Source organism: Amblyraja radiata, chromosome 13 (assembly GCF_010909765.2).
Source record: "Amblyraja radiata isolate CabotCenter1 chromosome 13, sAmbRad1.1.pri, whole genome shotgun sequence".
Lineage (NCBI taxonomy): Eukaryota > Metazoa > Chordata > Chondrichthyes > Rajiformes > Rajidae > Amblyraja > Amblyraja radiata.
This window is the reverse complement of record NC_045968.1, coordinates 6286591-6299425: the sequence shown is the minus strand read 5'-3', so window position 1 is coordinate 6299425 and position 12835 is coordinate 6286591. Positions and strand designations below refer to the sequence as shown.

At 42.6% G+C, this 12835-nt stretch overlaps 1 protein-coding gene across 1 annotated transcript in view; it reads right to left on the bottom strand.

Moving 5' to 3' along the window:
- The window catches only part of LOC116980119 (guanylate cyclase soluble subunit beta-2-like), a 60874-nt gene extending 48039 nt beyond the window's left edge, over nt 1-12835 (bottom strand). Inside the window, exon 1 of the mRNA XM_033032229.1 lies at nt 12677-12835. Within this exon, the coding sequence (XP_032888120.1) occupies nt 12677-12835 (159 nt within the window). The remainder of the gene's footprint in view (nt 1-12676) is intronic.

The following is a 12835-nucleotide window of genomic DNA, read 5'->3' as shown; positions in this document are numbered from 1 at the left end:
AAAATTAAAACAATTTTTTTTTACAACATCGCTCATTTCAGCCTATCTATAATTTTGACAAAAGGTTGCAACAATGCAAGATGACAATACCTACATGTATTTGATTTGTCATTTACTATTAGGACATTAAAAGCTGGAAATTGATCCATTTATGCATGTTTTAATTTTCAGATAAACTATTTTTTGCAGGTTAGATCAAGATGGTAACTGGGAATTTCTGTGCGTGATTGTTCTTGACACAGGTGACATTTACTCAGCATCAATCACACCTCTAATGATGGCATAGGTCATACGACTTTTGTTATTAACTCTCAAAATGACATGGTACACATTATGATGAGTTTGAGAAAACAATGATATTGAAAGAATCTTCACTGCCCCATCTCTCAGTCTCACTTTTCTAAGGCCAGCAAATAAATACAAAATATAATATACCAGCATTTTATTTACTATATACAGCCTGGTAAAAAAATAATTGCAAGCCATGTGCGTTAATAGACTCAGAGCACCTTGCAGCAGGTCACCGTATGGCAGAAATATGCCTGGGCACAATGAAGACTCTCTCTTGCACTTTGCCTTGCTTCCATAGCTGTCAGGCTGTGGCTACTGTGGAGGAAGTTCTTGAAGAGCTGAAGTGTAAACAGAGAGTGTTGGAAATACTCAGCTGGTCAGACAGTTTCAGTTGTGTATATTGTCACGTTTACCACCAAAGTAGAGTGAAAAGCTTTTCTGTTGCCTGCTATAGAGTCAGCACAAAGACAATACGTGATTACGATTAATCCATTTACAACATAAAGATACGTGATAATGGAATAACACTTATTCCAAGGTAAAGCCAGCAAAGTCCAGACAAGGATAGTCCAAGGGCCATCAAAGAGGTAGATAATAGTTCAGCACTTCTCTCTGGTTGTGATAAGATGATTCAGTTGCCTGATAACATCTGCCAGACAGCCAGTGTGGATCAATAATCCTTCATGACCCTTTAAGTACTGACTTGGTTAGGGTCAGCACAACAACAATGTGACATCTGGATGTGACAGTGTCAATAGAAACAACATGGGTCCAGTTTAGCACATAAAATGTTACGCAAAACACCACAGCGCTACTTTGTTTTGCCCACTTACACGATATTGGAATTGGTGGTGTGAACATACTGTACACTTTGTGCATGAAAAGCATGGGAACACTTTTTCTCATAGACCTTCCTTTTGATGAGAAACAGAAAATAAACATAGAATGAAACTAGAATTCAAAATCAATGGATATTTTTAAGGCAGAGATAGATAGATTCTTGATTAGTACGGGTGTCAGGAGATAAGGGGAGAAGGCAGGAGAATGGGGTTAGGAGGGAGAGATAGATCAGCCATGATTGAATGACGGAGTATATTTGGGCCGAATGGCCTAATTCTGCTCCTATCACTTATGAACTTATGACCTCACTTATGTAGAAACATAGAAAATAGGTGCAGGAGTAGGCCATTCGGCCCTTCAAGACTGCACCGCCATTCAATATGATCATGGCTGATCACCCAACTCAGTATCCTGTACCTGCTTTCTCTCCATATCCCCTGATCCCTTTAGCCACAAGGGCCACATCTAACTCCCTCTTAAATATAACTAATGAACTGGCCTCAACTACATTCTGTGGCAGAGAATTCCGGAGATTTACCACTCTCTGTGTAAAAAATGTTTTTCTCATCTCAGTCCTAAAAGATTTCCCCTTTATCCTTAAACATATCCTTAAAGATTAGTAGTCATTGTGAAATGTGTTCAACAATCGATGTACAGTGCCGATAGATCAAATATCAGAAATAATTATATTTTAGGTAGACACAAAATGCTGGAGAGGAAATGGGTGACGTTTCGGGTCGAGACCCTTTTTCAGACTGTCTGAAATCTGAAGAAGGGTCTCGACCCGAAACGTCACCCATTCCTTCTCTCCAGAGATGCTGCCTGTCCCGCTGAGTTACTCCAGCGCGTTGTGTCTACCTTCGATTTAAACCAGCATCTGCAGTTCTTTCTTACACAATTGTATTTTATCTATAATGTAACAATGACAGTTTACTATTCTAATATCATCTAGAATTAACCATTCTAAGTGCAGAATGAAGCTGAACCTGAACTTGCTTGACCTGTCTTCCAAAGAGAGACAAAGGCAAGACAGAACAAGCAAAGCTACAATGACATGTTTCAGAAACAATTTGGCAAGAATTGCACATTGGAATAAAGGTTATAGTGATTTATAAAGAATCATCTGTTCTAAGGATTGATAAGGCCCTTCTGAACTGTTGACGTTTGCTGAAAAAGTAATATATTTATTAAAAGATAACTGCAACTGTTAGAGTTATTCTGCTGCTCAAATATCTTGCTAAGTTATGTTTAACAATATTGAAAGGCCAGATTTTGAAAACATATGAAAATAAAGAAAGTAATAATGTATTTTTATCATTAAAGTTTCCTTTAACAAATCTTGCACTTTTTTTTCAGAGTAAGAAGCTTAATAAATCTTTGAAACATGTTACTTCTGTCTTGAAAATCTGCCAAGAATGTAAAAAGTGTAATACTTAGGTTTAAACTTAATCTGAATTCTATTGTCGGTCCACAAATTGTTTTATTTTAAAGACATTTGGACAAGAATTTGTACAGGAAAGTTACACGTCCAATGTAGCAAATGGGATTAGTATATATTGGCATCTTAGTTGACATGGACAAGGTGGGCCAAAAAAAGTCTATTTCTGTGCTGTAAACTTCAGTGATTCCATAATGTGCCAGCCAATGAAGATATTTACAGTGATACAGTCCAAACCCTTTGTTGAATAACTATTCAAGATACAACATAATTCTTATAGGAGATAGACACTAAGTGTTGGAGTAACTCAGCGAGACAGCAGCATCTCTGGAGAGAAAGGAATGGATGAAGTTTCGGGACGAGACCCTTCTTCAGACTGAGAGTCAGAAACATGGTTCTTATACTAGGTGGATAAAGTTTAGAATAATCTTATTACCTCATTTTACATAAAACCTTGTGCAAGAACACGGATAAAGAGATTCCTTATTCATTCACTAGTGAATTAGACCAATTATCTAGCCAGCCATATCCAGCAAATTCCAAGAATGACCCCAACTATGCTGAATCAATTTATTTCAATCTCCATATCTTTTCACTAGGTTAGAAAGCAAACTGCAGAAGAAACTGAAGAAGAAACAGGCAATATTTGTGGGGGGGAATGGACAGAAGTAGATGAAGGGTCTCGACCTGAAATGTCGACTGTCCATTTTCCTCCACAGATGCTGCCTGGCCCGCTGGGTTCCTCAGGCAGTTTGTTTTTCTCCCCAAATTCTAGCATCTGCAGTCTCTTGTGTGTCAGCATTTCACTAAAACTACCCATACAATGATGATTTGTTAAAAAGGGGGAAAATCAAAAAGGATATGATATGCATGCTTTCATAGGTCGGGGCATTGAGAATAAAAGTCAGGAAGTGATCATGTAGTTTCATGGGACTTTGGTTGGGCTGCATTTGAAGTATTGCACGCAATTCTGGTTGTTCCATTACAGGAAGGATGTGGAGGCTTTGGAAAGGGTGCAGAGGAAGGTTACTAGAATGATGCCTGGCTTAGGTGGTATCATAAGGACATAAGGAATAGGCATAGAATTAGGCCATTCGGTCCATCAAGTCTACTCCGTCATTCAATTATTGCTGATCTATCTCTCCCTGCTAACCCCATTCTCCTGCCTTCTGCCCATAACCTCTGACACCCGTATTAATCATTAATTTGCTAAATGGAAAGGTAGGACAGATTTGGATTCTTTTTTCCGGAATGCCGGTTGTTGGTAGACCTGATAGATGTTTGCAATGTCATGAGAGGCATAGATAGACAGGCAGAATCTTTTCCCCAGGATGAAAATATCAAATACTGGAGGCATAGCTTTAAGAGGGGCAAAGTACAAATGACATGTTTACGGCATTTAGAATAATATGTTCACTTCTGAGCACCATGTTATATGAAAGATATTGTCAAGCTTGAAAGGGTTCAGAAAGGATTTACGAGGATGTTGCCCGGACTAGAGGGTGGGAGCTATAGAGAGAGGTTGGGCAGGCTGGGTCTCTATTCTATGGAGTGCAGGAGGATGAGGGGTGATCTTATAGAGGTAGATAAAATCATGAGAGGAAAAGATTGGGTAAATGCACAGTCTCTTGCCCAGAGTAGGGGAATCGAGGACCAGAGGATATAGGTTCAAGATGAAGGGGAAAAGGTTTAATGGAATCCGAGGGGTAACTTTTGCACACAAAGGGTGGTGGGTGTATGGAACAAGCTGCCAGAGGAGGTAGTTGAGGCTGGGACTATCCCATCGTTTAAGAAACAGTTAGACAGATACATGGATAGGACTGGTTTGGAGGGATACTGACCAAACGCAGGCAGGTGGGACTAGTGTAGCTGGGACATTGTTGGACGGTGAGGGCAAGTTGGGCCAAAGGGCCTGTTTCTGCACTGTATCACTGTAGGACTCTATGACTCCACATGGGGGGGTGGTGGTTGAGGCAGACTCTGCTATCTTTAAGAGCCCTATCTAGCTCTCTCTTGAAAGTATCCAGAGAACCGGCCTCCACCGTCCTCTGAGGTAGAGAATTCCACAGACTCACAACACTCTGTGAGAAAAAGTGTTTCCTCCTTTCCATACTAAATGGCTTACCTCTTATTCTTAAACTGTAGCCCCTGGTTCTGGACTCCGCCAACATCGGGAACATGTTTCCCGCCTCTAGCGTGTCCAAACCCTTAATAAACTTATATGTTTCAATAAAATCCCCTCTAATCCTTCTAAACTCCAGAGTGTACAAGCCCAGCCGCTCCATTCTCTCAGCATATGACAATCCCGCCATCCCGGGAATTAACCTTGTGAACCTACGCTGCACTCCCTCAATAGCAAGAATTGCCTTCCTCAAATTAGGGGACCAAAACTGCACACAATACTCCAGGTGTGGTCTCACTTGGGCCCTCTACAACTGCAGAAGGACCTCTTTGCTCCTCTACTCAACTCCTCTTGTTATAAAGGCCAACATGCCATTCACTTTCTTCACTGCCTGCTGTACATGCATGCTTACTTTCATTGACTGATGAACAAGGACCCCCCAGATCCCGATGTACTTCCCCTCTTCCCAACTTGACACCATTTAGATAGTATTCTACCTTCCTGTTTTTGCTACCAAAGTGGATAACCTCACATTTATCCACATTAAACTGCATCTGCCATGCATCTGCCCACTCACCCAACCTGTCCAAGTCACCCTGCATTCTCATAGCATCCTCCTCACAGTTCATACTGCCACCCAGCTTTGTGTCATCTGCAAATTTGCTAATGTTACTTTGAATCCCTTCATCTAAATCATTGATGTATATTGTAAATAGCTGCGGTCCCAGCACCGAGCCTTGCGGTACCCCACTAGTCACTGCCTGCCATTCTGAAAGGGACCCGTTAATTATTTGTTTCCTGTCTGCCAACCAATTTTCTATCCATGTCACCACTCTATCCCCAATACCATGTGCCCTAATTTTGCCCACTAATCTCCTATGTGGGACCTTATCAAATGTTTTCTGAAAGTTCAGGTACACTACATCCACTGGTTCTCCCTTGTCCATTTTCCTAGTTACATACTCAAAAAATTCCAGAAGATTAGTCAAGCATGATTTCCCCTTCATAAATCCATGCTGGCTTGGACCGATCCTGTTGCTGCTGTCCAAATGTGCTGCTATTTCATCTTTTATAATTGACTCCAGCATCTTCCCCACCACCGACGTCAGGCTAACTGGTCTATAATTCCGTTTTCTCTTTCCCGCCTTTCTTAAAAAGTGGGATAACATTAGCTACCCTCCAATCCACAGGAACTGATCCTGAATCCATAGAACATTGGAAAATGATCACCAATGCATCCACAATTTCTAGACCCACTTCCTTAAATACCATGGGATGCAGATCAGCAAGCCCTAGGGATTTATCAGCCTTCAGTCCAATCAGTATACCCAACAGCATTTCCTGCCTAATGTGGATTTCCTTCAGTTCCTCCGTCACCCCAGATCCTCTGGCCACTAATATATCAGGAAGATTGTTTGTGTCCTCCTCAGTGAAGAGGTGGCATTTTGGTGGCAAAAACAGGAAAGCAGACTATTATCTAAATGGTGGCCGACTAGGAAAAGGGGAGATGCAGCGAGACCTGGGTGTCATGGTACACCAGTCATTGAAAGTGGGCATGCAGGTGCAGCAGGCAGTGAAGAAAGCGAATGGTATGTTAGCTTTCATAGCAAAAGGATTTGAGTATAGGAGCAGGGAGGTTCTACTACAGTTGTACAGGGTCTTGGTGAGACCACACCTGGAGTATTGCGTACAGTTTTGGTCTCCAAATCTGAGGAAGGACATTATTGCCATAGAGGGAGTGCAGAGAAGGTTCACCAGACTGATTCCTGGGATGTCAGGACTGTCTTATGAAGAAAGACTGGATAGACTTGGTTTATACTCTCTAGAATTTAGGAGATTGAGAGGGGATCTTATAGAAACTTACAAAATTCTTAAGGGGTTGGACAGGCTAGATGCAGGAAGATTGCTCCCGATGTTGGGGAAGTCCAGGACAAGGGGTCACAGCTTAAGGATAAGGGGGAAATCCTTTAAAACCGAGATGAGAAGAACATTTTTCACACAGAGAGTGGTGAATCTCTGGAACTCCCTGCCACAGAGGGTAGTCGAGGCCAGTTCATTGGCTATATTTAAGAGGGAGTTAGATGTGGCCCTTGTGGCTAAGGGGATCAGAGGGTATGGAGAGAAGGCAGGTACGGGATACTGAGTTGGATGATCAGCCATGATCATATTGAATGGCGGTGCAGGCTCGAAGGGCCGAATGGCCTACTCCTGCACCTAATTTCTATGTTTCTATGTTTCTATGTTTCTAAGAGAGGTCCAAAGTACCTGTTCAACTCATCTGCCACTTCCTTGTTCCCCATAATAGTCACCTTTTTCGGTCTTCAAGGGTTCAACTTTGGTCTTAACTGATTTTTGTCCTGTTCATATACCTAAAGAAGCTTTTACTATTCTCCTTTATATTCTTACGATGATAATGCAATGATGGAATTTGGATAGACATATTTATATGCAAGGAATTGAGGTGATAATTGCTAGTTTCTGAGCGTTCCCCCAGTCTAGTTTCAGTAAAAACACTGAATCAAGCACTTGAAATAACTAAATTTTATTTTACCAAAAGCGCATCAGAGATTAAACACTGTACCTATGACGTCAACACTGTACGAGATGAAGTCAACTATCGAAACATTTACCCTGATTAACAGAATTCTCAGACAAGGTTTAACACCCCATCCAGTAAACATCCAGCAGAGCGAGATTCCGCAACATTATTTACAAGCTATTTACAAAATGTTTATCTAGTTTGCAACCACCCAATCCATTCTATGCATTTGGTATCAGATTGACAAGGCTTGCAAGGTTTCCAACCCTTTGCATATGAATTGTATCTAAGTTCCAGACTCTCTGGCACCTCTCGCAGCTTGTCCCAGCTCTGCAGAGAGCATTCCCAATTTGGCCAAATCTCCCAGCAAGCCCTGACACGTAACCCCATTTTGAAGTCCTGACTGGTCCAATTTAGCCAGAATTAACAGAGGGATATGGATTATGTGCAGCCAGATAAGAGTTGGTCTTTGTCAGTCGAAGGGCCTGTTCTTGTGCTGCACTATTTTATATTCTATGTAAGAACACCTTTGACAAGGTCCCATGCAAGAGATTAGTGTGCAAAATTAGAGCACATGGTATTGGGGATAGGGTATTGACATGGATAGAGAACTGGTTGGCAGACAAGATGCAAAGAGTAGGAATGAATGGGTCCTTTTCAGAATGGCAGGCAGTGACTAGTGGGGTGCTGCTAGGCTCAGTGCTGGGACCCCAGTTATTTACAATATATATTAATAATTTAAACAAGAGAATTAAATGTAACATCTCCAAGTTTGCGGATGACACAAAGCTGGGTGGCAGAGTGAGCTGCGAGGAGGGTGCTATGAGGCTGCAGGCAGGGTGACGGATAGGTTGGGTGAATGGGCAGACGCATGACAGATGCAGTGTAATGTGGATAAATATAAGGTAAAGGTAAACTTTTTCACCCAGGGAGTTGTGAATCATTGGAATTCTCCGCCACAGAAAGCATTGGACGTAAATTCACTGGATGGTTTCAAGAGAAGATTTAGCTTTTCGGGCTAATGGAATCATGGGATATGGGGAAAAAGCAGGAACAGGGAACTGATTGTGGATGATCAGCCATGATCATCTTGAATGGCGGTGCTGACTCGCAGAGCCCAATGTCCTACTCCTGCACCTATTTTCTATGTTTCTATGTCTGCATTGATGTCTTTGATGAATATACAGTTGTGCTCAGCTCATATACAGTGATGGGGCAATTCTTAATAATTCTTAGCCTTGTACCTAACAATAATTGAAAGACATTCTTGCCATAGAGGGAATACAGAGAAGGTTCACCAGACTGATACCTGGGATATCAGAACTTTCATATGAAGAAAGATTGGATAGACTCGGCTTGTACTCGCTAGAATTTAGAAGATTGAGGGGGGATCTTATAGAAACGTACAAAAGTTTTAAGGGGTGGACAGGCTAGATGCAGGAAGATTGTTCCCGATGTTGGGGAAGTCCAGAACAAGGGGTCACAGTTTAAGGATAAGGGGGAAATCCTTTGGGACCGACATGAGAAAAACATTTTTCACACAGAGAGTGTTGAATCTGTGGAATTCTCTGCCACAGAAGATAGTTGAGGCCAGTTCATTGGCTATATTTAAGAGGGTTAGACGTGGCCCTTGTGGCTAAAGGGATCAGGGGGTATGGAGAGAAAGTAGGTACAGGATACTGAGTTGGATGATCAGCCATGATCATATTGAATGGCGGTGCAGGCTCGAAGGGCCGAATGGCCTACTCCTGCACCTATTTTCTATGTTTCTATGTTTCTATGTTTGAGATGGAAAACACTTGCAATCACACACACAACTACCAGAGGTAATTATCACCCTCTCCTCTTGCACAATACCCCAGAAATCCAGATCAGCCACCCAATTTGGACTGCACATGATTTGCGTGTGATTAATTATAATAAAATGAAATAGGGCTGGATTTTCAGGACCTGTTTATTCACTATGCCAAATTATGACTCAGGTAGTGAAGTTAAAAGGAAACAAAATCTAGTATTGAACAAGCACACTGGAGCAGTCAAAGATAAATAATCAATCGATGCCTAATATTGTACGATTTTGTAATATAAACAAGATTTGCATATGCAAAAAAAACCCACAGCAACATTATGGCATTTCAGATCCTATATTTCTCTCAATTAACATCAGACTAATAAGATATTTAAAGGAAATATTTAATAGAAACTAATTTAAAAACAGAATTATATTTCAAATTGAAAAACAAAAGGCAAACAATGTTAAAATAAATATAACACTGCAGCTATCATGACTTTTCACTTTCTTTCCCTTCACAGGAAGTTTGCAAATGAAATAAATAGATGAACAAAAGATTTTTCAATTTCATCCTTCGTGCTCTTTTGTTCATATGTTTTCACATTTGAAATTATTTTCCCAGACTTGGTGAATATTACCATGTTTATTATACTTTATAAACAAACATCAAATAAACCAAGTAAAAATATGATGCTGGATTCAACATGGTTCATGCTTGTAACTCTGCATATAATTTCCTTTTCAATAAATACTATCTTAGTATGTAAGTAAGTAAGTAAATTTTATTTATATAGCACGTTTAAATCAACTCGCATTGAAACCAAAGTGCTTTACATAAAAGAAATAATTAAGTTTCCGTACATCCATAGAAAAAAATTAAAAATAAGAAAAAATGACACGACACATTTTAGAATTAATAATAATAATAATAATAATAATAATAATAAATACTTTATTGATCCCCTCAGAGAAATTCAGATGTCCAGAAGCCCCCAACCAACAAACCCACAGATTCAAAACGAACGCAGACAGAAAATACATAGAATACAATGTGGACACTACCTGAGAGCAATAAATACTTAAAAAGACCAATAATTAACAATTGAAAATTGCAAAATGCATCCCCCTACAGCCTAGCGGTCCGAATTATAAAATCTAATGGCTGCAGGGGTGAAGGATCTCCTGAACCGCTCCGTTCTACAGGGCAGGGAGAGGAGCCGGTTGTTCCGAGTGCTCTTTTGACTCTCCAGAATTACATGGAGGGGATGCCCGGGGTTTTTCAGGATGACCTGCACCTTGTGCCTCATACGCCTCGCAAGCACATCCATCCCAGAGTCTACTCTCCCCTCCAGCACTGAGCTAGCTCGTTTAACCAGTTTGACCAGCTTCTTGTTGTTTTTTGCACTAATGCTGTTGCCCCAGCAGACAACAGCGTAGAAAATAACACTTGCAACCACAGTGTTGTAAAACATGTGCAGCATATCATTACACACATTGAAGGATTTGAGCCTTCTGAGGAAAAATAGTCTGCTCTGGCCTTTTTTGTAGAGGGAGTCAGAGTTGACAGACCAGTCCAGTTTGTTATCAAGGTGCACTCCAAGGTATTTATATGTCTGCACCACCTCAATGTCAGCCCCTGCAGCGTTGACCGGCTGAAGGGGGAGCTTGGACCTGCCAAAGTTAACCACCATCTCTTTAGTCTTAGTTGTGTTCAGGATGAGACAGTTCTCTTCACTCCAGGCACAAAAAGCACTGGTCAAGTTCCTGTATTCCTCCTCCTGCCCGTTCTTTACACATGCCACAATCGCTGTATCATCTGAATATTTCTGTACGTGGCATGTGCCAGACTTATAGTTAAAGTCTGCTGTGTACAGGGTGAAGAGGAACGGGGCCAGAACCGTTCCCTGTGGGGCTCCAACATTGCACACCACTGTGCCAGAGACACTGTCCCCCAGCTTGACAAACTGTGGTCGACCCGTCAGGTAGTCGTATATCCAGGAGATAAATGTGGAATCCACCCCCATCTTCTTAAGCTTGTGATTCAGAATCAGGGGTTGGATGGTGTTGAACGCACTTGAGAAGTCGAAGAACATAATCCTCACATGGCCACCGGGTTTGTCCAAAAAGGAGTAGATCCGGTGCAGCTTGTAGAGGACTGCGTCATCCACCCCAATGTTCTCCTGGTATGCAAACTGTAGTGGGTCGAGTGCGTGCTGGACTTGTGGTCTCAGGAGACGAATGAGTAGCCGCTCCATTGTTTTCATGATATGGGATGTAAGGGCCACCGGTCTGTAGTCGTTGATCTCGGTCGGCCACCCTGCTTTGGGAACCGGCACGAGACATGATGTTTTCCACAGACCTGGTACCCTCCCTGACTGGAGGCTCAGGTTGAAAATGGTCTGGAGCGGCTCCGCCAGCTGAGCCGCACAGTCTTTTAGTAGCCTGGGACATACACCATCAGGGCCAGCTGCTTTACCAGGGCGCAACCTCCTCAGCTCAGCTCTCACCTCGTCCTCCGTAAAGAGCAGTTGAGGAGATGCCGGCATAGGAGGTGCTGCAGCTGTGGTGTTGGGGGGGCTGCCTCGTGGAGGTGATGATGGGGGAGAGGCTGCACCTGTAGAGGTGGGAGGGGATACCAGATCAAACCTGTTATAGAACAGGTTAAACTCATTGGCCTTGTCCACGTCTCCTGACGGCTGGCTTCTCTTCTCCTTGAAGCCAGTGATGGTCTTCATTCCTCTCCACACCTCTTTGATGCTGTTGTACTGCAGTTTCTTCTCCAGCTTCCTTTTATAGTCCCCTTTTGCCTGCTTCATACTCCTTTTCAAGTGGTGCTGTACCCTCTTGATTTTTTTCCCGATCACCAACCTTGAAAGCCTCCTTTTTCTCGTTCAGGAGGCTCTTGATGTTGCTTGTAATCCAAGGTTTGTTATTGGGAAAGCAACAAACAGTTCTTACTGGCACAACAACATCCCTACAGAAGTTGATGTAGTCCGTTATGCAGCCAGCCATCCTGTCGATGTCCATACAGCTGTTTAATTCCTGTGGCTCCATCAGTATGTCCCAGTCTGTGCATTGAAAGCAGTCCCTCAGTGATTCACTGGCCTCTGGTGTCCACTTTCTGAAAGACCGGGTGGTTGTAGGCTGTCTCAGTACACAGGGTTTGTAAGAAGGCCTTAGATAAACCAGGTTGTGATCTGATTTGCCAAGCGGTGGAAGGGCTAAGACACTATAGGCCTCCTTGACCTTGACATAGCACAAGTCCAGTGTCTTATTGTGCCTTGTGGGACAGTCAACATACTGTGAGAAGCCTGACAAGTGGGGGCTGATGTTCACATGATTGAAGTCCCCTGATAAGGCAATGAGTACGCCCGGGTGTCGGGTCTGTAATCTCGCGACAGTCTCTTGGATGACGTCACATGCGACTACAGGCTCCGCTCGAGGAGGAACGTAAACAATAATGGCGACGATGTGGGAGAACTCCCTCGGTACATAATAAGGTCTCAGTCCAACCGCCAGGAGCTCAATATCCCGACAACAGATCTTATCTTTCACAGTTATGTGACCTGGATTACACCATCTATTGTTCACAAGCAGAGCAAGTCCCCCACCTTTAATCTTCCCACTCGCCTTCGGGTCTCTATCTGCTCGTACCGTAGTGAAGCCGGGGAGATCCACACAGGAATCCGGGATGATATCCATCAGCCACGCCTCGGTAAAACACATGAGACTGCACTCACGGTCGACCCGTTGGTTCTTCATAAGGGCCTCCAACTCCTCACACTTGTTAGGGAATGAGTTGACGTTCCCCAT